The 21142-nt window shown below is 37.6% G+C and overlaps 2 protein-coding genes across 6 annotated transcripts; one reads left to right on the top strand and one right to left on the bottom strand.

Moving 5' to 3' along the window:
• The first annotated feature begins 11971 nt into the window (after positions 1 to 11971).
• On the top strand, positions 11972 to 14915 carry LOC122296522 (UV-B-induced protein At3g17800, chloroplastic-like). 4 transcript variants are annotated; one of them, XM_043106294.1, is made up of 4 exons: positions 11972 to 12129; positions 12244 to 12393; positions 13288 to 13583; positions 13884 to 14915. In XM_043106294.1, the coding sequence occupies exons 2-4, from the start codon at positions 12253 to 12255 to the stop codon at positions 14716 to 14718; spliced, it is 1272 nt and encodes a 423-aa protein (XP_042962228.1). In that variant the 5' UTR covers positions 11972 to 12129; positions 12244 to 12252; the 3' UTR covers positions 14719 to 14915. The 4 variants fall into 4 exon arrangements, with proteins under 4 accessions (XP_042962228.1, XP_042962230.1, XP_042962231.1 ...); XM_043106296.1 differs by lacking the exon at positions 11972 to 12129 and adding an exon at positions 12811 to 13053 and having other exon boundaries at positions 12253 to 12393; XM_043106297.1 differs by lacking the exons at positions 11972 to 12129; positions 12244 to 12393 and adding an exon at positions 12797 to 13053.
• Positions 14916 to 15729: 814 nt separating this feature from the next.
• On the bottom strand, positions 15730 to 17673 carry LOC122296523 (purple acid phosphatase 3-like). Of its 2 annotated transcripts, none has more exons than XM_043106298.1 (7): positions 17357 to 17670; positions 16955 to 17111; positions 16746 to 16853; positions 16525 to 16652; positions 16299 to 16427; positions 16122 to 16189; positions 15730 to 15995 (listed from the first exon to the last, which is right to left on the bottom strand). In XM_043106298.1, the coding sequence occupies exons 1-7, from the start codon at positions 17603 to 17605 to the stop codon at positions 15782 to 15784; spliced, it is 1053 nt and encodes a 350-aa protein (XP_042962232.1). In that variant the 5' UTR covers positions 17606 to 17670; the 3' UTR covers positions 15730 to 15781. The 2 variants fall into 2 exon arrangements, with proteins under 2 accessions (XP_042962232.1, XP_042962233.1); XM_043106299.1 differs by having other exon boundaries at positions 15856 to 16060; positions 17357 to 17673.
• Positions 17674 to 21142: the final 3469 nt, after the last annotated feature.

Here is a 21142-nt window from a genome sequence, read left to right on the forward strand (position 1 = left end):
CATCACCTTTGTCTCTCATTTATTACTCAGAAGCTTTCCATTGATAATTACCTTTTATGAAAAGCTCAAATTCTTCCTTTTCTCAAAGGCATCAATTAGATGGCTACATTGATGGATCTAATCCTCCTCCCACCACTATCAATGATCTTCCAAACCCAGCATATACAACATGGCGTTTACAAGATCAATTAATCATCTCGACGATTAATTCCTCACTCCCTGACACTGTCTTCTCCCAAGTTCTAGATTGCACCACCTCTCGAGAAGTTTGGACCATCCTCTATAGCATGTTCTCTTCTCAATTCTCAGCCCATGTCATGCAAACCTACTCTAAAGAAGGGTTCTGAAACAATAACTTAGTATTTCCATTAAGCTCTCTCTCTCTCTCTCTCTCTCTCTCTCTCTCTCTCTCTCTCTCTCTCTCTCTCTCTCTCTCTCTCTCTCTCTCTCTCTCTCTCATTCTTTCAGCGTTGTTGGGAAATCCCTCACTTCTTCTGAATTCATCACCTATCTACTTGTGGGTCTAGGCATTGATTTTGAGTCCCATGTTACTTCCATAACCACACAGCCTTATCCTCTATCTCCTTCTCAAGTCTTTATTTATTTGCTTGAATCCAGGTTAGCTCATTAGTTAGAAAATTTTCTTGTTGGTAGTCCTCTTTAAGCTTATACAACTAGTACCAAGCACCCTTCTCCCTCTTCTAATCGGGCTCGTGGTCATGCCCCTTGACGTGGTCATGGCATAGGTCGTGCCCACTTCTCTAATCCAAATCCCTTTTCCAACCTGTCTAACTCTAGACCCATGTATTAGGTCTATCACAAAATTGGTCACACTGCTCTGTCATGCTATCATCGGTTTAATCAATCGTACTAAGCTCCTCCTCCATCCTCTCCTACTATGCATTACACATCTCTCCCAGCCTCCTCCACTAATTCCAATCCTTGGTTTCTACACACAACAACCACTAATCACTTCACAGCAGATTTCTCTAATCTCAATTCAGAATCCACTTGCTATCATAGCATAGATCTCGTTAGCATTAGAGATGGCTCGTCTCTACCCATTTCCAACACTGGCACTACTCATCTCTTCACTCCAAATGGCAAATTTCTTCTTCACACACTTTTACATCTTCCTTAAATTACTCGCAAACGTTTATCGGTTCATTAATTTTGCTTAGATAATTCTATTTATTTAGAGTTGCACTCTTCGGGTTTTTTTTGTAAAGAATCTACAAACTCAGGTTGTGCTCCTCCAGGTTCCCGTTAGGAATGGTCTCTACGAGCTTTCAACTACTGCCAAGCTCACTCCTTCTTCCTCGGTTGCTACATTCATTGGTGAAAGAACCTCCTCCAACATATGGCATTCTCTTCTTGAACACCCCTCTCCGCACACCATGTCAATCACCATCCATCAGTTTCAGCTTCCCTTTACAACAGACACTACACCCTCACCATGTTCTGCTTGTGCTCAGGCCAAGTCCCATGCACTTCCTCATCCATCGTTACCTTCCCAGTCTACTCAAGCTTTTCAATTACTGTTTCTTGATATCTGGAGACCTGTGCCTATGTTGTCCTCTTCTAGTAATAAATTTTATTTTTCCATTGTAGATGACTTTTCAAAGTATATTTGGCCTTTTTCACTTCATACGAAATCTTATGTATCCTCTATATTTCTAGCATTTTTATGTTCTGTTAGTAACACGTTTTCTTCCATTAATGTTGTCTTAATTCAAACAGACTGGGTGGTGAATTCTACCCTCTCTCCTCCATCCTTAAATCTTTTGGCATTACTCACCGTATCACTTGTCCTTACTCATATGCTCAAAATGACAGCGTTGAAAGACTCCATCGTCACATCATTGAAGCTGGTCTTTCTCTTCTCTCTCATGCCTTAGTTCCCATAAAATACTGGGCAGAGACCTTTTCAACAGCTGTTTTTATCATCAATCAAATGCCTACACCAATTCTACAATATCACTCTCCTTTTCAAAAACTTTTTGGTCATCTTCCTAATTACACATTTTTACGTACTTTTGGTTCCGCATGTTGGCCTAATTTTCATCATTTTAATCGTCACAAAATGGATTTTCGCTCTCAATTATGTGTTTTCATGGGATATACACCTTATCACAAAAGGATATAACTGTCTACACATCCCTACTGCGTGGGTTTCTATTTATCATGATGTGCGGTTTGATAAGGCCCATTTTCCCTTCCTGACGTTGACTATCTCTTCACCAAATACATCTCTCTCAGGCTCATGTTTTTCCCATTCAACAGATTTTCGCTGGGCCTTCTCCCTCCACTCTTCAGTTAAATCAGCCTCACTTAGGCCCATTACCTTTAGGCCCATCACATCCCAGTCCAATTACCCTCACCCCATCTTAGCCCCTTAAAGAAAACCCATCACCCACACATACTCATGTGCCTAACCCTAACACTTCATCTTCTTCCTCTACACCGTCTTCATCGTCCATCCTTTCTTAATCTTCCTCTCCTCCTTCCTCTCAGCTAGTTCCAATCCACCCCATGATTATTCACTTGAAATCTTTCATCCATCATCCTCTACACTATCTCATCTTTATCTATTGTCCCTAAGGAACCCTCCTTCTACACCAAAGCTTTCAAATTTCCTGAGTGGCATACTACCATAAATATTGAGTTTCAAGCACTTCTCCATAACAAAAAGTGGGATCTTGTCCTTGCCTCTTCTCACCTCAATGTCTTAGGATCCAAATGGGTCCTTAAGATGAAACGGCATGCTAATGGTTACCTTGAGTGCCGCAAGGCTCACCTTGTTGCCAAGGGATTCCATCAACATGCCGGTATCGATTACACAGAGACTTTTAGTTTTGTTGTAAAACTTGCAACCATATGGCTTCTTAACTCTCTTGCTGTACAAAAACCCTGGCCTCTTCACCAACTTGATGTTCCTAATGCATTCCTACATGGGGACCTAGAAGAGGACATCTACATGTAGCAAACCCCTAGTTTTGTAAATTCTGACTTTCCTACTTATGTCTGTAAATTGCGTAAATCCATTTATGGTCTTAAGCAAGCTCCTAGGGCTTGATTTTCTAAATCGAGTACAAAATTGTTAAAGCTAGGCTTTCACAGTTCAAAGTCTAATTCGTCTTTGTTTATTTACTCTACTGCCAATACTTCCGTGTTTCTCTTAATATATGTCGATAATATTGTGGTCACTAGTTCACACCATGCACTTATTCTCAATTTGATTATGGCTTTTAGGACATCCTTTCCTGTTAAGGATCTTAGGACCTTGCATTATTTTCTAAGCATTGGGGTACTTTTAACTGCCACTAGTTTGTTCATGTATCAACAAAAACATATCTCTGATTTACTATCTCGCGCTAACATGCATCAATCAAAATCTGTTTCCACTCCCATGACTGTCTCGGTTAAACTCACTGCCCTTGATGAAAACTCTTTTGAAGATCCTCAACTTTATTGTAGTGTTGTAGGAAGTCTTCAATATTTGTTCTTTACTCAACCCGATATTTCCTTTGCTGTTAAAAAGGTTTGTCAGTTCATGCATAGTCTCAGTGTACCTCATTGGCAAGTTGTCAAGAGGATTCTTCATTATCTCCTGCTCACTCCCACCTTTGGTTTGCATTTTTTCTCTACCTCCTCTCTTAATTTCACTGCCTACTCTGATGCTGACTGGACTAGATGCTCAGATGATAGGAAATCTACTAGTAGTTTTTGCATTTATTTTGGAAAACATCTTGTGTCTGGGGGCTCTAAGAAGCAACCCACTGTTGCAAGATCTTCAACTGAGGCTGAATATAAAGTAGTAGTTAATACTGCTTGTGAGCTCATCTGGTTACAATCTTTACTTAAGGAACTTGGCGTTTTCCTCACTAAACCACCTATACTTTGATGTGATAATATTGGAGCCACATAGTCGTTAATCTTGTTTTGCATTCTCATACTAAACATGTTGAGCTTGATTACCACTTTGTACGAGATCTTGTGACGGCCAAAACATTTCAAGTCTCCTTCATGTCCAGCAAAGACCAACTTGCTAATATTCTCACAAAGCCCCTCTCCTCTACCAGATTTGCTACACTGCGATCAGGCCTCACTATCCTACCAGTGCTGCTTACATTGAGGGGGGATATTAAGCCATATATTCAATATGTGTCACCAAAGGTATTGCTTGCAACTGACTCTACCAATATTCCTTCAAGCACGACTGAATCACCTACCACATCACCAAGCAGTGATAACCAAGAATGCACTAGATGATTCTAGATGGAATTCTTTCATACCAGGTTTTGTCTTTAGTGATATGTTTTCTTCTATAAATATTGATGTAATACTTAGACCTTGTATGCAAGAACGAATACAATATCATAAAATGTCTTTTGAATTTATTCCCTCTGTTGAGGCATTCTGTTGAATACTTAGTAGTTTATTAGTCCGGTCCAATTTTTTGGTTAATGTTTACACCCTTAATTGCAATGGCAGGCGGTAAATAGATCTCCATTGATATATTTGTTTTTTTATTCAATTTAAAAAATATTAATTTTATATCAAATTATTTCATGTCAATAACTTTTTTCCCACGTTTATAAACATAATTTTTTTATAATTAATTTAAATAAAAAAATCCATACTAATTATAAATTCTAACAATAATTAGAAATTTTTTATTTTTTATTTTTATGATAGAGGATTTGATTTCTAAATGAAGCAAATGATAGAGTAATTAAATACACAACGATTCAATAAAAAAGTTTAGTCATATATGCGACATAAGTTCAAAAATAATAGTCAATTTAAAATTTCTTTAAAATTAAACTCAATTCTACATTTCTTTCCCTCAAACACATTGTATATAGATAGAATAAATAGAGTAGCTAATACATAGAACAGGAATAATAAATAAAAAAAACTAAAGAGGGGCAAATCCAGTGAGTCAAGTACAAAGAGGCAGTGACAAGATTGTGGGTAACGTTGTTGCACCAAAGTGACCATTTGAGCTTGCTATATGGTTGGCAATTTGGGGGACGTACAAATTTCCAATCCTTGAATTGAGATGTTGTCTACAATCCTCAACGATGGTTTGGATAGACTAGTAGGTTAGATTTAGGTGTTGAGAAATATTGAAGTATATTGTAAATAATAATGAAAAGTAATAATAGAATATTGAATAGTAGTAAAAAGTAATGAATAATAGTAAAGGTAGGTAAAAAGTAATAATAAAGTAATGAATAATAGTGAAATATATTTAGAAGTGTTGAGAGTATTTCAACAAATGTTTTGAATATTGTACCGGTTAAGACACTGGAACGAAATATTTCTGTATCGGTACCGTTTGGTAGGGGTGCTACTCGCATCATACAGTGCGGGGTAGACCCCCCCTCGTGCCCCTCGCCCCTGGATAGGGCGAATGGGAAAATGTTTCCCCGTCCCCCACCCTCGGTGTGCTGGGGCGGGGTACCCCGTCCAGCATGACGGGGTACGGTGTGGGGGGGCAATCCGTCCGCCCCCCCGCACCCACTTCTGGGCCTTGGGCCCGGAAGCAATTTCTGGGCCATTTTGGACCCAGAAACCTCAGCAATGGACCAAAAATGGCCCACAAGGTTGTATTTTTGGCCCAAAAAAAGCTTGTAGGCCACTTTCATTTTTCAGCCTATAAAATTATAAGTAAAAAGAAAAAAAATTTAAAAACCAGATTAAAAAAAAAGTGTTATGAATGGTAATTGATTTTATGGCTAATAAAAGTTATTAGTTTAAGAGTCTAATACGTAATAAACTAATAATAATAACTAAGCTATTACAAAATTGAAAGGCTAAACAATTACAAAATTACAAACATAAAAGTGTCCAATGGACATTGTATCAACATTACAAATCATTGAATACAAAATATGAACAAATAATTAAAAATTGAATATTCTAAAGAGGTTTATCAGCTGTGACTTGTCTTTGAGTCTAGGGGTGTGACAGTTGGGGCGGCCCGGGTTTGAGTACATTTTTATATTCCAGAGGTGCTAGACGTCTTATGTGTTACTACAAAAATTAATATTAAAATTAATAACGATGAAATGGAAATGAATATAAATAAATTAAAATAATAAAATAAAAAACAATTACCAGGTGGTCCAAATCCAAACTGATCACCACCCTCATCGGTCTCCTTAAAATCTAAAATATTCGGAACATAAATATCCTTTCCTATCGTCCAACTCTGTATGCATATCATTGCCTCTACAGTTGTAGGAGACAATGAATTACGGAAAGGATCCAATATATGACCTCCGGTACTAAAGGCTGACTCTGAGGCAACGATGCTAATAGGGATGACCAAAATACAGCGGGCAATCTCAGAAATGATGGGATATTTCTTTGAGGCATTCTTCCACCATCCTAATATATCGAAATTATCATCATCATCTTGGACCATATCAGCTGACAAATAGTTGTCTAACTCATAAACGACCTCCGTAGATTGATGGACTAGTGTGGGATTCTGTGCGAGGGTCTTAGTCCACGGCATTCTGTGCTTCTTTGTAGGAGGCCCGGTCACGGTGTCTGTAGAAGGCGTTGGGGTCGGTGTATGTGTCTTCGATGTAGTATCACCCTTAATTGCATTAAACTCATCATACAATTTTTTCAGGGTATCTCGGGCCAATTCACCAATAAGTTCAGTCCATACCTGATCGTGAACAAGTCCCAACCCATATAACAAGCCTGAAACTTTCAAACAGGGATCAAGAATAGCAGCCACATATAAGAAAATATTCATTCTAGTCAAATCTCCTCAATACTTGTCATATTTTAGCATCATAGTCACTGTCATCCCCTCATCCTTTCATTGGAATCCCTACGCATATTTTCTAATTCTTCTTTTACCCTACATATTTGTTGACAAAACCCATGGGATGTAGGGTACAAAGAACCAGATATATTCAATGTGACATCATAAAATAATCCAAGAAAATCAACGAAAGTAGAAACTACCACCCAATCATCATTATTAGACTTTCGTGATCTCTCGTTCTCATCAAAGTATTTGACATATTGGATGTCTTCATCACCTAATAATTGAAAGGCTGCCTTATATTCTTGGACTGCCTCCAACATCAAGAAGGTTGAGTTCCATCTGGTAGGAACATCAGTACAAAGACCATTCTTCGATGTTATGCCCGCAGCCTTTGCAGCAACTTTAAATTTCTCCAATCTAGAAGGAGAAGACCTCACCCATTTCAAAGCCATTCTAACTCGTGCAACCGAGTCATCAACATCTTTCAACCCCTCAATGACAATTAAATTCAAAATATGTGCAGTACATCTAACATGCAAGTATTCACCACCCAAGAATGTCTTATTTGCATCTTTAAGATAATTCTTTAGATATCCCAAGGTGACATCATTAGACGACGTATTATCAACTGACACGGACAAAACCTTTTCCAACCCCCACTTCTTTATTGCGGCCTCCAAGGCCTTCCCAATCGTCTCACTCTTATGATCAATTATTTGACAAAATTTAATAATCTTTTTGTGCAGAACCTAATCAGCATCAACAAAATGCACAGTTAACGACATGTAATTCATATTTTGGATAGAAGTCCAAGTATCGGTAATGAGTTAAACTACCAAACCTGCCAATTGGCCCCTCAAAACATCTTTATCACGGATGTACATCTTCTTAATATCCTTTGCCACAGTGTGACGAGAAGGAAGTACAAATCTCGGTTCCAACTCTTGGACAAATTCTTGGAACCCTTTACCCTCCACAAACTGAAAAGGCAGATTGTCCATGACAATCATACGAGCTAACTTCCTTCTATACTCATCGGGGTTATACTTCGTATACCCCTTCAATGTTGGCCCCCCGGCCCCACTACTCCCATCCGCCATTTTAAAATCTAGTTTAGATTGACCATTCTCTACTAAAGATTTTAAAATTGGACTCTTCTTGCATTGTTCCTCTAGATGGACCTTCAGCTGGGATTTACCATGTTTCCTATAGTGACATCCATACATTTTTCCACAGTGATTACATTTAGCTTGTGTGTTGTTGGGGTCACTACCCTCTAGTTTGGTAAAGTGTTGCCAAACTATGGATACAGGTTTCTTGCCCTGTGTGGGTTTCGGGGTAGGGCAAGGTGTACTCATTATACGGGTAGGAGTAGGGTTAGGTTATGGGGTAGGGGTGTTGGCTGGGGAAGGCAAGCTATCACTGAAATTCGAATACATTTCTGATTCTCCAACACAAAAAAAAAAAAAAAAAAAAAAAAAAAAAAAATTCAAAGTGCAATTCAACACAATCATCAAAAACTGCATACATTAAAAAAATAATTGGGTTTCGGATTGGAACCCTAATTTAGGGTTCCAATCCGAAACCCTAAATCAATTTAGGGGTTTCATTGATTGAAACCCCTAATTCAATTAGGGGTTTCAATCAATGAAACCAAAAAAAAAAAAATTAGGATTTCGGATTGGAACTCCAAATTAATCCGAAACCCCAAATCAATTTAAGGGTTTCAATTGATTTGGGGGTTTCAATCCATGAAACCCTTAAAAAAAATTAGGGTTTCGGATTGGAACCCTAATTTAATTTAAGGTTCCAATCCGAAACCCTAACCCCTAAATTGATTTAGGGGTTTCATGATGGGTTTCAATCATGAAACCCCTAGGGGTTCGGGTTTCAATGAAATTAAAAAAAAAAAAAACAATCCAATGAATCCAAAAAAATTGAAATCTGAAACAATCACACAAGTCACGAATCCACAGCACACAATTCACAAATCACATCCTCCATCTCCGATTCAACTCATCATTCCTCCAATCTCCGATCAAAACTCAAAAAAAAATAAAAAAATAAAAATAACAGAGAAAGGAGAGAGAGGAGAGAACGAGCTAACTTACTGTGTACCATGCGGCATGCAGCGTGCGTCCGACTTCGTGCGAGAGAGAGGAGAGAATGAGAGCGACTGGATCGACTGGTTGCGAGAGGGAGGAGGGAACACAGGGGTGACGGGAGGGAGAGAGAGCTTTTGAGAAGATTGGAGGAATGTGCGAAGGGACTCGGGAGGGGACGACGCGGGGGGGGGGGGGGGGGGAGAGGGTTTACACTTAGGGTTAACCCACTAAATGAAACGGCGCCATTTTGTCAAGTACAAAATGACGCCGTTTCATATAAGAAGACTTATTAATATTATATATATAATATAATATATATTATATATTATATATATAGTAACTGGGGCGGGGCGGGGAAAAAACGGATCGGGGAGAGACCGTTTCAGTCCCCCACCTCCGTTGGGACGCCACCATATGTGTGGGGGGCAGGGCCTCCCACCCTTGCGGTGTGGATGCCCCACCCCGCATATGCGGGGGCGGGACGAACATGACCATTTGGAAATAATCAATATATGAATAAATTATATATATAAATATATATAAAAATTATATTTTAAAATAATAGTTTATATTTGAATAAATTATACAGAAATACATATATATATATAAATTATAAATTATAAATAGTCTGGTCTGAATTGAGAATAAAAAATGAATTTATAATTTAAAAAAATAAAAAAAAATTAAAAAAAAGTACGATATTCATAAGAATGATCTCACCATCTAAACGTACAGTACATCTTAGGAACAGGCATTAATTGCTCCGTGGACCAATGGCGAGTCTCCTTCTAGGAAAATAGATTGTGCCTTGAGAGTCAAAGCCTCTTTGATAGCTAGCTTCACCATAAAGGGTAAGATGCTTTTTGCCCAGGACTTAAGATGATCTCCTCTAGAGTTGTTGCATACCCCTACAATGATAATGAACCTTTCTCGAATAGCAGCATCATATTTATTTTCATAAAGCCAAGAAGAAGGGTCGTCCAAATTGTGGATTGGGGACTTTTGGGTTTTTGCGGCCATGCTAGATTTTGGGTTTTTGGGTTCAAGCTAGGTCCATGTTTTGTGGTTGGAGTTTCATTTTTCTAATATAGATTTTGGTATTAATCTTTGTTTCAGTGTTGATCTTGGCTAGATTTGCAGGTAGAGGGGATAAAAAGTCTATCTTCCTGGTTAACCAGATAGACAAACCAAACAAGAGGATGAGTGCAGGATGAGTGCAGGGCATCGCATTACGAGAAGGCCTATCTGTCTATATGAGTAATACTACTCATCATTTTAATTTTTATCATATTCTCATCATCTCATGATGTGATTATGATATTAGATTATTAAAGATTAATTATTATATTTTATTTATAAACTTATCATTTAATGCCATATCATAAAATAGTAAGAGAATGATAAAAAATAAATGATGAATAGATTTTTTCTATAAAAGAAATTATTTCCTCAAATCTTAATTCCATAACATATGAAGAGAATAAAAATGGGATGAAAAAAAGTGAAAAACTAATGGATAATTGTTACGTAGCATACTACTGTCACGTATGTGCCATCTATAATCCAATCGAAGATCGATATATAATATGGCGATATTAACTGACAATCTTATATTAATTTTTTAAATAAAATTTAACTAAAATATATAATTACGATTTTTTTTTCAAAATTCAAGTAAAAATCCAAAATATTTAAAAAAAAAGAACTGTTACATATATAAAAAAAATTATATAAAATAAATTTATAAATTAATGTGATTTTATAGAATCTATTAAATTTATTTTATAATAAAAATAATTTTATAATCTGATATATTATATCAAAATACATTAATTTATAAATTTATTTATGTGTAATCTATTAAAATATTTTTCTTTAAAAAATATTAATCCGGATGAAATAGCACGTGAATCATAGTCCACTTATAAGAAATGGAAAAGTATAGTTGTAAGTATAATTGTGTACTAATCTGTATATTAATATGATGTGATTAGTTAAAAATTAGATTTTATTAAAAATAATATTAATTTAAATTTTAAATATAAATAAATTAATATTAATATATAAATTAGTACACGACTATGTTTATATATAACAAAACTCATAAAAAATTATGAGGAGTGGAAATCTTTTAAGTTGTGTGTCTAGCGGACACACGTAATAAGAAAGGGGAAGATTCTGGAACACCTCTGAAGCCACAAAAAGAACGTCCCATCCAGAATGAGACGCGTTAAATGTTTTTAGAGTTTTGGAATTCCAAAATGCTTTGTTCCAAGACCCCATTTTCCTACCTGTTTCCTTCATTTTCTTTTTCTTTTTCTTTAATGCCAACCACAATTTTGCTAAATGGATCCCACCTACCACGACAAACAACCTAAATTTTACAAGTCTTGCCCAAGATTGTCCCTCTCCTGTGCTCTCACCAAAAGATCTTCTACCCCGACAAGAATGTAATGACCAAATTACCCCTTCTTCAAATATTTATATGTATTATTCATTTTTTATTTTCCTAAATATATTCATTTCCTTATATCAAAATGAATTTTTAGCTATCTTTTCTTCAAAAATTGAAAAATATTTATTTTTCATTTAATCAAATTAAGTAATTGATAATTGTAGCGACAATTACATTTATAAAGATTATCAATATCATACAAGTTGGTGCATATATTAAATCTCGATAATATTATTTATCAAATTTTAATTCACCATATAAAATCAAGTCCTCTCATAATTTTAATATCATTTTATTTTTTAAATGATATTTGTAGTGTTAAGATATAAAAATTCCACACACTCTTTTTTAAAAAATTAAATAAGTTTGAAATTTTAATAAAAAATTATATTTATAAGTGTGGACTTTATTTTAAAAAATAAATATGCAAAATTTACATATTTTATAACTATATTTAGTATTAATTTTTTTTAAAATATTTATTTAAAAATTAATATTTATAATTCTAAGACGTTTAATGCTAAAAAAATAAATAGACTCGAACAACCATGGGATGGTAGCTAGCGGGGTATTACCGTAAATAAACCCAAACAGCAGGGGCATTTATTTTTCCTGCATCGTTGAACGTGAATCAGATCTTTATATATACAATAGAGCAAAGAAAGCAAAGAAAGTAATCCTCCGTATCAAATCCGCTGTACAGATTTCCCACTCAAAACTTTCTATCCTCTCTCTCGCGCTCTCTCGACTTCAGGGTTTATCTTCCATCCAAGGTATTGTATTTTCCCATTCGATCTGTTACATTTCTGGGGTTACCTTGCTTTTGTTTTTTTTTTGTTTTTGTTTTCCTGATATTTTATATGGTTTTTTAATTTTTGGATTAGCAGAGGTGAAAGATGGAAGCTGGGGCAGCGACAGTCGTCCGATCCCAATTCGGCAGCTCAATACCGTCAACTTCTATTGGCAGATCGGGTATTTTGACTGCGAATGGGCCCGATTTTGTGCGTTTCGGTACCAAGTTCCAGCCCGCTGTTAAGGTGTGGGATCGTTGTTTTGGTTTCTCATGTTCTTTCTTCTTTTGGATTCATGGATTTAAGGTTTAAGCATGGCGGTGTAATGAAAAGAATGGAACCCTGTTCTAAAGAAACACAAAAACGGCTCAAAGATGTGATTTTTGCATGGGTTTGTGATTATTATTTGGGGAAGCTTTTGTTTCTCACTTTTAATTTATTTCTTTGTTCGGAATGCTTTATAATTTTTTTGCTTTTTAAAGTAGAGAAACCTTTTTCTGGATTCGTCCCGGATTAGGTGCTGCAAGTTTATTTTTCTTAACTTTCCCTTTTTTGTCCCTTTCTCGACCAATAATTCTACAGCTCAGTTACGAGTTTCTCTGCCAAACATGTATTAAGCTCCTCAAGAGGTCTAGAACTGAACATAAAATCATTTTTCCTCAGCGAAAGCATAAATTCAGGCATGCGTTTATCTAAGTATAGACACGCTAAGGCTACAAATATGGGTAGTGGACACGACGAGTAGAAAATAGAAACAAGGAAGGATGAGCGAGGTCATGGCTTCAGTCCCGTTCGAGTGCACAAGTGATGTTTGCCTATCCAAGAAAACCAAAACTTTAGAGATCGTTCTTTTCCCACTTTTGGAATGAAACGCGTGCCTCAACAGTGCATACGGAGGGGTGAATGGTGAGGTCATGGATTCAATCACGTGTGTTTTTTATTACCAATGTTTCGCTATTCCAAAATTAAAACCGACACTATTTTTTCCCTGCTTCTCAGATGAAACATGTGAGCTACTAGTACGTATGGAAGCTGCTTTCCATAATTCTTGGTCTCCTTCCCTCCAACCATGCACTTACAAACCTTTTTTCCCTGCACTCTGGAGTTTAATTAATTTTTCATGTTATTGATGCATTGCAGCATTGCACTTCAATTTCTCAACCAAAGCTGGGACACAGGAAAGTGGTTTGTAGAAGTAGGAGAGGTTTGGTGGTTCGGGCATCATTGTCCTCGGACTCAGCAGGGTCCACTGCGCCAATTGCTCCACTTCAGCTTGAATCTCCAATTGGGCAGTTTCTGTCACAGATCCTGGTAAGCCACCCACATCTTTTGCCTGCTGCGGTTGAGCAGCAGCTTGAACAGCTTCAAACAGATCGTGATGCTGAAACAAAGAACGAAGAGCCTCCCGCTTTGGGGACTGACTTAGTTCTTTACAGGTTAGTCTAAATTTCACAATCACCTTCTTTGGCTTGGCTTGGTGGTTGATAAAACTGATTGATGCTTGGTAGCATAACTTATCTTTTGAACAATAAAAATCTATTAGATTTACAATTTCTTGTATGTTTGTTATTAGTAAGATTCTTCTTCGATTGAACATTGAATACTGCATAAGAAAATGAAATAGAAAGTTTTAACATTTTTTTTTTTTTGCTTTCTTTCCATTCATTTTCTTGAGAACTAAAAAGAGAATTGTAATGTTGAGAGAAATATTAATTTTAATGGCCTTTTGAACTCAGGAGAATCGCTGAGGTTAAGGCTAATGAAAGGAAAAAGGCTTTGGAAGAAATTTTATATGCACTGGTAGTGCAGAAGTTTATGGATGCCAATGTTTCTTTGATACCCACCATTGCCCCCTCTTCCTCTGATCCTTCTGGCCGAGTGGACGAATGGACAAGCCAAGATGAGAAGCTCGAGCAGCTTCACTCTCCTGAAGCCTATGAGATGATCCAGAACCACTTAACTCTGATTCTGGGGAACCGTGTAGCTGATTCAACTGCTGTAGCCCAGATAAGCAAACTCAGGGTTGGGCAGGTCTATGCAGCATCTGTGATGTATGGATACTTCCTCAAGCGGGTTGACCAGAGGTTTCAGCTTGAGAAGACGATGAAAATCCTTCCAAATGCTTCTGATGAAGCAGAGAGTGATATTCAGACATCTGCTGGTGGGAACATGAGACCCGGTGGTGATGATGTCACTTTCCAAACTACAGCATCCCATCCTGAGGTCTCTTCCTGGTCCGGTGGCACCAGTCCTGGGGGGTTTGGTCATGGGATAAAGGCTTCCCGACTGAGAACTTACGTAATGTCTTTTGATGGGGAGACACTTCAGAGATATGCCACAATAAGATCGAAAGAGGCTGTTAGCATCATAGAGAAGCACACAGAGGCATTGTTTGGAAGGCCTGAAATTGTTATAACACCTCAGGGAACTGTGGATTCTTCTAAGGATGAGCAAATCAGGATTAGCTTTGGTGGTTTGAAGAGACTGGTCTTGGAGGCAGTGACTTTTGGTTCTTTTCTCTGGGATGTTGAGAGCTACGTGGATTCTAGGTACCATTTTGTTATGAATTAATCCATCTCCGCTTATATTCCTGCCTAAGCAAATTGGTAGTGGAGGCACGACTGACCAATATAAAGGTGTTAGTGTAACTTTGGTGATTTGTTCGGAGTACTGAAGTGCTAATTGTCCTGTGTATAAGAATTTTTGTCGTGATAAACAATGTTTATTATGATCTTCATCAAGGAATAAAGATAGTTTGGTTATTTGAATTTTGTGCTGTGAAATGTAATTGGATTTTGTCTCATGTTTATCCATATAGGCACAGAGAAGTGAGTTGTTATGCTTGGTTCTGCTTGGCCTTAAGAAATTTTTATCTCAAACATAAAATTCTCATCTCATCATTATAACTTTCTCAAATCTCCATACAAAATATAATAAATAATTTAACTTTTTCTTAACTTTTTCAAATCCCAATACAATAATAATATTAAAATATAATATTTTAATATTTAATCTTAAAACTCAAAATTCTCATATGAGAATTCTTAGTGGCCAAGCAGAACCGAATACACTTTGGTTTGGAATGATAGCATTATGGAATGTGTATATATTGCAGAAAAGTGAAAATGCAATCTTGCTAAATGTAGTCTTCAATTGAAATAGCGATTAGATGGATATGCTGCAACTGATTATAAACGTTATTCTGAGATCCAAAGTGGAGATATTGTTTAGGTACAGGAAAGAAGATGGGACACTTTTGAATATTGAGTTAATTTTGAGAGGAGCTTGGAAAACTGAACTTTAAGCACAGATTAATCAGGGATAGACATGTTACTTTTAAGCATCCCTTGATGGTTATTTGACGTAATCCTTATGCTAGCTTGCAATGGTGGACTGATATTTGCCAAGAGATAATGCAAGAAAGACGTGTAACTAGGATTCAAGCCACTATGTATATGTCATGGCGATTTGCCACACGCAAACAGGGGAAAAAAAAAAAAAAGGAAACGAAAAAGATGTGGAAGTTTATTGGGGAATATACAATATAGTAGAATAGTCTTGGTTTTGGTAAGATATTGCCTGTGATTAAAATTCATTTATTAGAGATAAGAGACATCATATTATGATTACATATCTACATTGTAGAGAAGAGCCCCTTAGAAATATTGAAATTGTGCAAAACTATGCCAAATATGTCATAAAATACAATCTTCGCTTCAGTCTGCTTAAGCTCAACAGATAAAAATCCTTGCCCATCATAGTAAAACTTCAATAAATCTCGGCCCAATTTGCCTATATCACCTTTCCATGCCTTTGAACCTCCTCCGCTGGTTAAAAATTGGATGTTGCTGCATTATGATAAAGTTTCATCACTGATCATGATAAGGTCCGTTAATTTTTCAGTGATATATACCTAAAAAAAAAAAAAAATTAAAAATTCAGTGATATAAAAAGGTTTGGTTGATTTTACAGACCTTCTTTTGCTGCTTATGTGTTCCAAGCAATGGTCATGCCCATTTATGTACATGTCAACACTATGCTCCTGGATAAAAAATAAGACCAAATTTAATTAAGAAGCTGCATCTTCAAACATATGTTCATCAACTCTCTCTCTCTCTCTCTCTCTCTCTCTCTCTGTGTACAAAATTTACCTCTAATATTGGTAGAACCTGCTTTACAAGCTCCCTGGTGTCTCTGTGATGCCCTATGCTTCTGATAGTATGATGTCCAACGACAATTTTCCAGTTTGCAGTGGAATCCCTCAGCGCTGAATCAAGATCCTGATTCGAAAAGCCAAATTAGATCTTAGGCATAAAGCATAAAATCATTAGTTGCTTCAGTAGTTCAGACAATTCACTAAGATGATATCTGAATGACCTTTAAGAGTTTCGAGAGGTATTCTTTCCTCGGAAGCACACCTCTCCAATCATAAGTATGGTGCTTTGGCCTCCGAAAGTACTTATCAACAAAAGGAGTCGTGTCGATGAAGAAAAACTCCACAATTTCTACGAAGAAAAATGAATTAAGAAACTCCATTTTTTAAGTAAATAGAAGATAAATGATCAGAAAGGGGGCTTAAAAAATGACCTTGCTCATACCTGAGTTGAGAACAAAGGATCTTAGACAAAGCCATCTGCTATCAACTATCCTAAGAACTGGATTCAGTTGTGCCTCAACATCTCCTCTATAATCATGGTTGCCCAAAACTGGAATCCAATACGGTGCTTTGTGCATTAGATGGGCAACAGGCAAAAGGGTCACATATACATAAGTTCATACATCTACACAAAGGTTCCTATGAACTTACCGTTGTACCATTGCTTCTGCAGGCTCTTAGCAGTGTAGATCTTGGTGAATGACTTCTCAAATGCAGGGTCATTTATGCTGGTAAGTCCATCCTCATAAAAGTTGTCTCCAGTAGAAACTACAAAATCTATGCTCAACTTCTCCCCAATTCTTCCCATCTACAACATATTCGTTGAGAATTTAATGCAAATGAGCCTCCAGTCCATGGAAGAATTATTTCAATTCTTTCAGACTCCAAGAAGTGCGAGAAATAAAGTGTTTATGGGAAAATATAACCTCTCCTCTCACTTCCACATTTATTGCTCATGATCAGCACAAAGTGGGGAAGCAAAAAGGCAAAAAAAGAGAGAGAAAAAGGCTCATTTTATAACAATTAGATATCAAAATAAACTACTAAACAAACCTGATAAGCAACATCAGATTGATTGTAATTTCCCCTTCTTCCCCAGTCTCCAATCACCAAAAAACTAAGCAAGCCATTGGTTTTAACCGGGTGTTCGAGCCGCTGAAGCTCAGCTGTTATGGGAAGAAAGCAAGCACAGAAGAAAGCCACCAGGAGAAAACTAATAGACATGGCATTGTCCCAAAAACCAGCCATGAAATCCAAGCAAACAAGAGAGCTCGAGTTGTAATTCAGATGGACTTTCAGCATGCTCTTTTATAGACTAACAAGATAATATTCCATGGACACGAAGAAGAAGGCGACAATAATTTTAATGTACAAAATGACAAACATATGATTATATTGCTAAGTAGGCTCGCATGGAGCACCTTGCCTTGTTTTATATGTTATACGCACTAAGGATCTCCCAATTACAGTTTATAATCAGATTCTGGCTGCCTAAAAGATATGTGGCTGTACGATATGTAACTGTGGAAGGGTACCAATGCCTGGTCCAAACTGGCAAGGCTTAATTTCGTATCAATTTCCTAGCAACTTCCTATGTTAAGACACCACGTTTTGGCATGTGTTTTAGGTTTGTGTGCAAGGAATCCAAAGGATCGGAACTTGGAAATTTGTTGCGTATAGTCGTAGTCATAGAATACAAATACATGATACTTTTTATTCTGTTATGGGATCATATGTCACTCCAAAAATAAAAATTAGTCCTTATATTATTATGTGATATGATGAAAATACCATGTGGATCATATCTCACTCCATAAATGAGCCTCCATAACATGTCACTTGTTTCTTGATTATTATTTTTAGATTTTTGCTACATACAATCGAATTCATGTACCAATCTGTGTACCATTAATTATGTTACTTTTATATTCAAAATTCAAATTGGCACAGTTTTCATTAAAGTATGACTTTCTGACCAATCACATTGGATGTGTGTATGTATTTGTACACAAAATCGCTTACAACCAGATTTTTCCTTATTTGATTATTGTTTAAAATAAGATAGGCTACACCTTATCTTATCATCAAATTCAAAACAAAACAGAGTAGACCAGCGTCCATTTTCAGTGGCCCAAGAGTACTACTACGCCGTGATGGAGATCCGAGAAGAGCTGTTTGCAATGCCACTAGGAAGTTTGTATTGGGTAGTATGTATGGCTTGGGTGGTGAGGCGTTGGGCTTCCAAGGCAAATGCAACTAGAAGAGTTTCATGTATGGTCAATTCTTTGATTCTAGGAGTTGGATGACAAGAAAGTTGCATGAGAAGATGACAAGATCCTAAAGAATAGGGGTGGATGCACCAATCATGGTGGTGGCCGGTCATGATCCTTATATTTAGGAATTGATGTATGTTGGGATGCAATCTAGATCTAGATGAGATCTAGATCTATTGTGGCTGAAACCCTAGAGGTTTCTAAATATAGGATTCGGCCATGCATGTTTAGGGAATCAATTGTTATGTTATTTTTCAATGGATGAGAGTTTTCTCTTCAATACCTTTGAGAGTTGAGTGCTAGCCTGAGTTAGTCTTAATTTTCACCATCAAACCTAATTGGATCTTTGTGTTGCCTTGAGGTAACCCTAAATCTAGCCAACCAACAAGCAAAAAACCCTAGATCTAATCACCTAACACACCAATTGCTAGTGAGTGAGAGTGAGACTTCCATCAATTGGTGCTTTCATTGAGAGAGATCCAACCCAAGAAGCGGAAGCCATGGCCGATCGACAACCAACTCATAGGGAGTGTATTGAGAATATTGAAGCCTCTTTGGAGGCGCAACAAACCGCCACAAATGAAAGGCTTCGAAGGATTGAGGAGGTGCTCCACCAATTGGTAGATCAAAGGAGGAATGGAGAGAGAAGACGCCATAGAAGACGAGCCCATAGTCCTGAGGGTTCCGTTGGATCTAAAAGAAGCCAACGCCGTGAGAGGGTGGATGATTTGGATTCATCTTCTCAAGATTCCTCAAGCACTTATGAGGAATCCATCGGTGAAAGTGAAGGAGAAGAAGGGAACTGTGAAGAGAGGAGAGGAGCATGTAGGGGGAAATTCTCAAGCTAAAGATGGACTTTCCAAAGTTCAATGGTGATGACCTGAGCACATGGATTAGTAGAGCCGAGCAATACTTTGAGCACAATCATATGGAGGGCCATGCAAAAGTGTCCTGTGTCGGTTACTTCTTTGAGGGGGAGGCCAACCAATGATGGCAATAGATGAGGAAGATGTATGGGGATCAAAGGAGGGAGTTGAAGTGGAAGAAGTTCATCAAGGAGCTTTTAAGGAGATTTGGGCCAACTGAGTATATGGATTATCATGAGACTCTCTCAAATATCAATCAAACTAGATCTTTAAGAGATTAGCAAAAAGAGTTCGAGTATTTATCCACTAGAGCACATGGGTGGTTGGAGAAGGCCCTTATTGGGACCTTTGTGGGCGGATTGAAGAGCGAGTTGGCGGCGAAAGTGAAGTTTAGACCAAAGACCTTGATGCAAGTTTTAGAGGTTGCACGAGTCAAGAAAGATCAACTCCAAGATCTAAAGAAGAGTGACCAGTTTGAAGTGAGGAAACCACCCCCAATGGTTTCCAAGAGTGATGCAAACATGACTTTTGGCAAGAACTTCTCACCGGGAGGTCCTAGTGGAGGTGCATCAAGCGGATCCAAACCTTGACATGCAAGGGTGAAGAGAATATCTTGGGAATAGATGCAACGAAGAAGAGAGAAGGGGCTTTGCTTCAATTGCAATGAGAGGTTCACTATGGGCCACAAATGTTAAACCAAGCAAATCTATTTATAGGGGTGGAGTCCGAGGAAGATAAAGGTGTAGTGGAGGAGGTGCAAGGGCAAAAGGAGCAAGATCAACATGGGGCCTTGGGGGAGACTCTGAAATTTCTATTTATGCTTTGGTGGGTGTTGTCCGGCCTAAAACAATGAAAACACAAGCACACATCGGCAAGATGGAGGTAACTGTTCTTATTGACAATGGTTTATTTTTGAACTTCATCAATTCAAAGGTGGCCGAGAGCTTGGGGTTGCCTATGACTTTTATTACTCCATTTGAGGTCAAGGTAGCTAGTGGGGAAAGGATGATGTGTAAAGAAGTATATAAAAATGTATGTTTAAAAGCACAAGATCTTGAGATTGTGGTAAACTTGTATTCTTTGCCTATTGTTGGGTTGGATGTGGTGTTGGGTGTGCAATAGTTAGAGCAATTAGGGAAGATTGTGTTGGATTATAAAAAAATGACTATGCAGTTCATAATGGGGGACAAATAGGTGACCATGAGAATGAGAGGAAGAGGAGGATACAAGGCCGTGGGTCCTAGTGAGAGGGAGAAGATCTTGAGGCAACGGGGGAATGTTTTGCTATCACATTGGCCTCACAACCGAGGGGCTTGAATGAAGATCATGAAGTGGAGGATGGTGGCTTGGAAAGGGAGTTAGGGGCCAAAATGCCTCTTGATTTGCGGGAGTATGTGAGAAGATACGACACTTGCCAAATGATGAAGGGCGAGAGTAGCAAACCCAAGGGGTTGATGCAACCCTTATCGATCCCTACTCACTCTTGAGAGGATGTTACCATAGATTTTGTGGAAAGGTTACCACCCTCAAATGGTGGTGATGGGGTGCTTGTAGCCTATGAAATGGAGAGTTCACCAAATGATTTGGTGGATATGGAACTTAGAGAGGGGGATGAAGTCTTGAAAGATCTCAAGAAGAATTTGGCATATGCTCAAGGCCAAATGAAGAAGCACTTTGACAAAGGGAGGAGTATGGAGTCC

This window comes from Carya illinoinensis, chromosome 15 (assembly GCF_018687715.1).
Source record: "Carya illinoinensis cultivar Pawnee chromosome 15, C.illinoinensisPawnee_v1, whole genome shotgun sequence".
NCBI lineage: Eukaryota > Viridiplantae > Streptophyta > Magnoliopsida > Fagales > Juglandaceae > Carya > Carya illinoinensis.

Excerpts from the sequence above, each read along its gene's own strand:
- LOC122296522 (XM_043106294.1), top strand. The coding sequence starts at position 12,253 with ATGGAAGCTGGGGCAGCGACAGTCGTCCGATCCCAATTCGGCAGCTCA. Across the intron at positions 12,394-13,287 it reads AGTTCCAGCCCGCTGTTAAG|CATTGCACTTCAATTTCTCA; the intron begins GTGTGGGATCGT and ends GATGCATTGCAG. Across the intron at positions 13,584-13,883 it reads ACTGACTTAGTTCTTTACAG|GAGAATCGCTGAGGTTAAGG; the intron begins GTTAGTCTAAAT and ends TTTTGAACTCAG.
- LOC122296523 (XM_043106298.1), bottom strand. The coding sequence starts at position 17,605 with ATGCTGAAAGTCCATCTGAATTACAACTCGAGCTCTCTTGTTTGCTTG. Across the intron at positions 17,112-17,356 it reads AATCTGATGTTGCTTATCAG|ATGGGAAGAATTGGGGAGAA; the intron begins GTTTGTTTAGTA and ends AATATGTTGTAG. Across the intron at positions 16,190-16,298 it reads AGGTTCTACCAATATTAGAG|GAGCATAGTGTTGACATGTA; the intron begins GTAAATTTTGTA and ends TTTTTTATCCAG.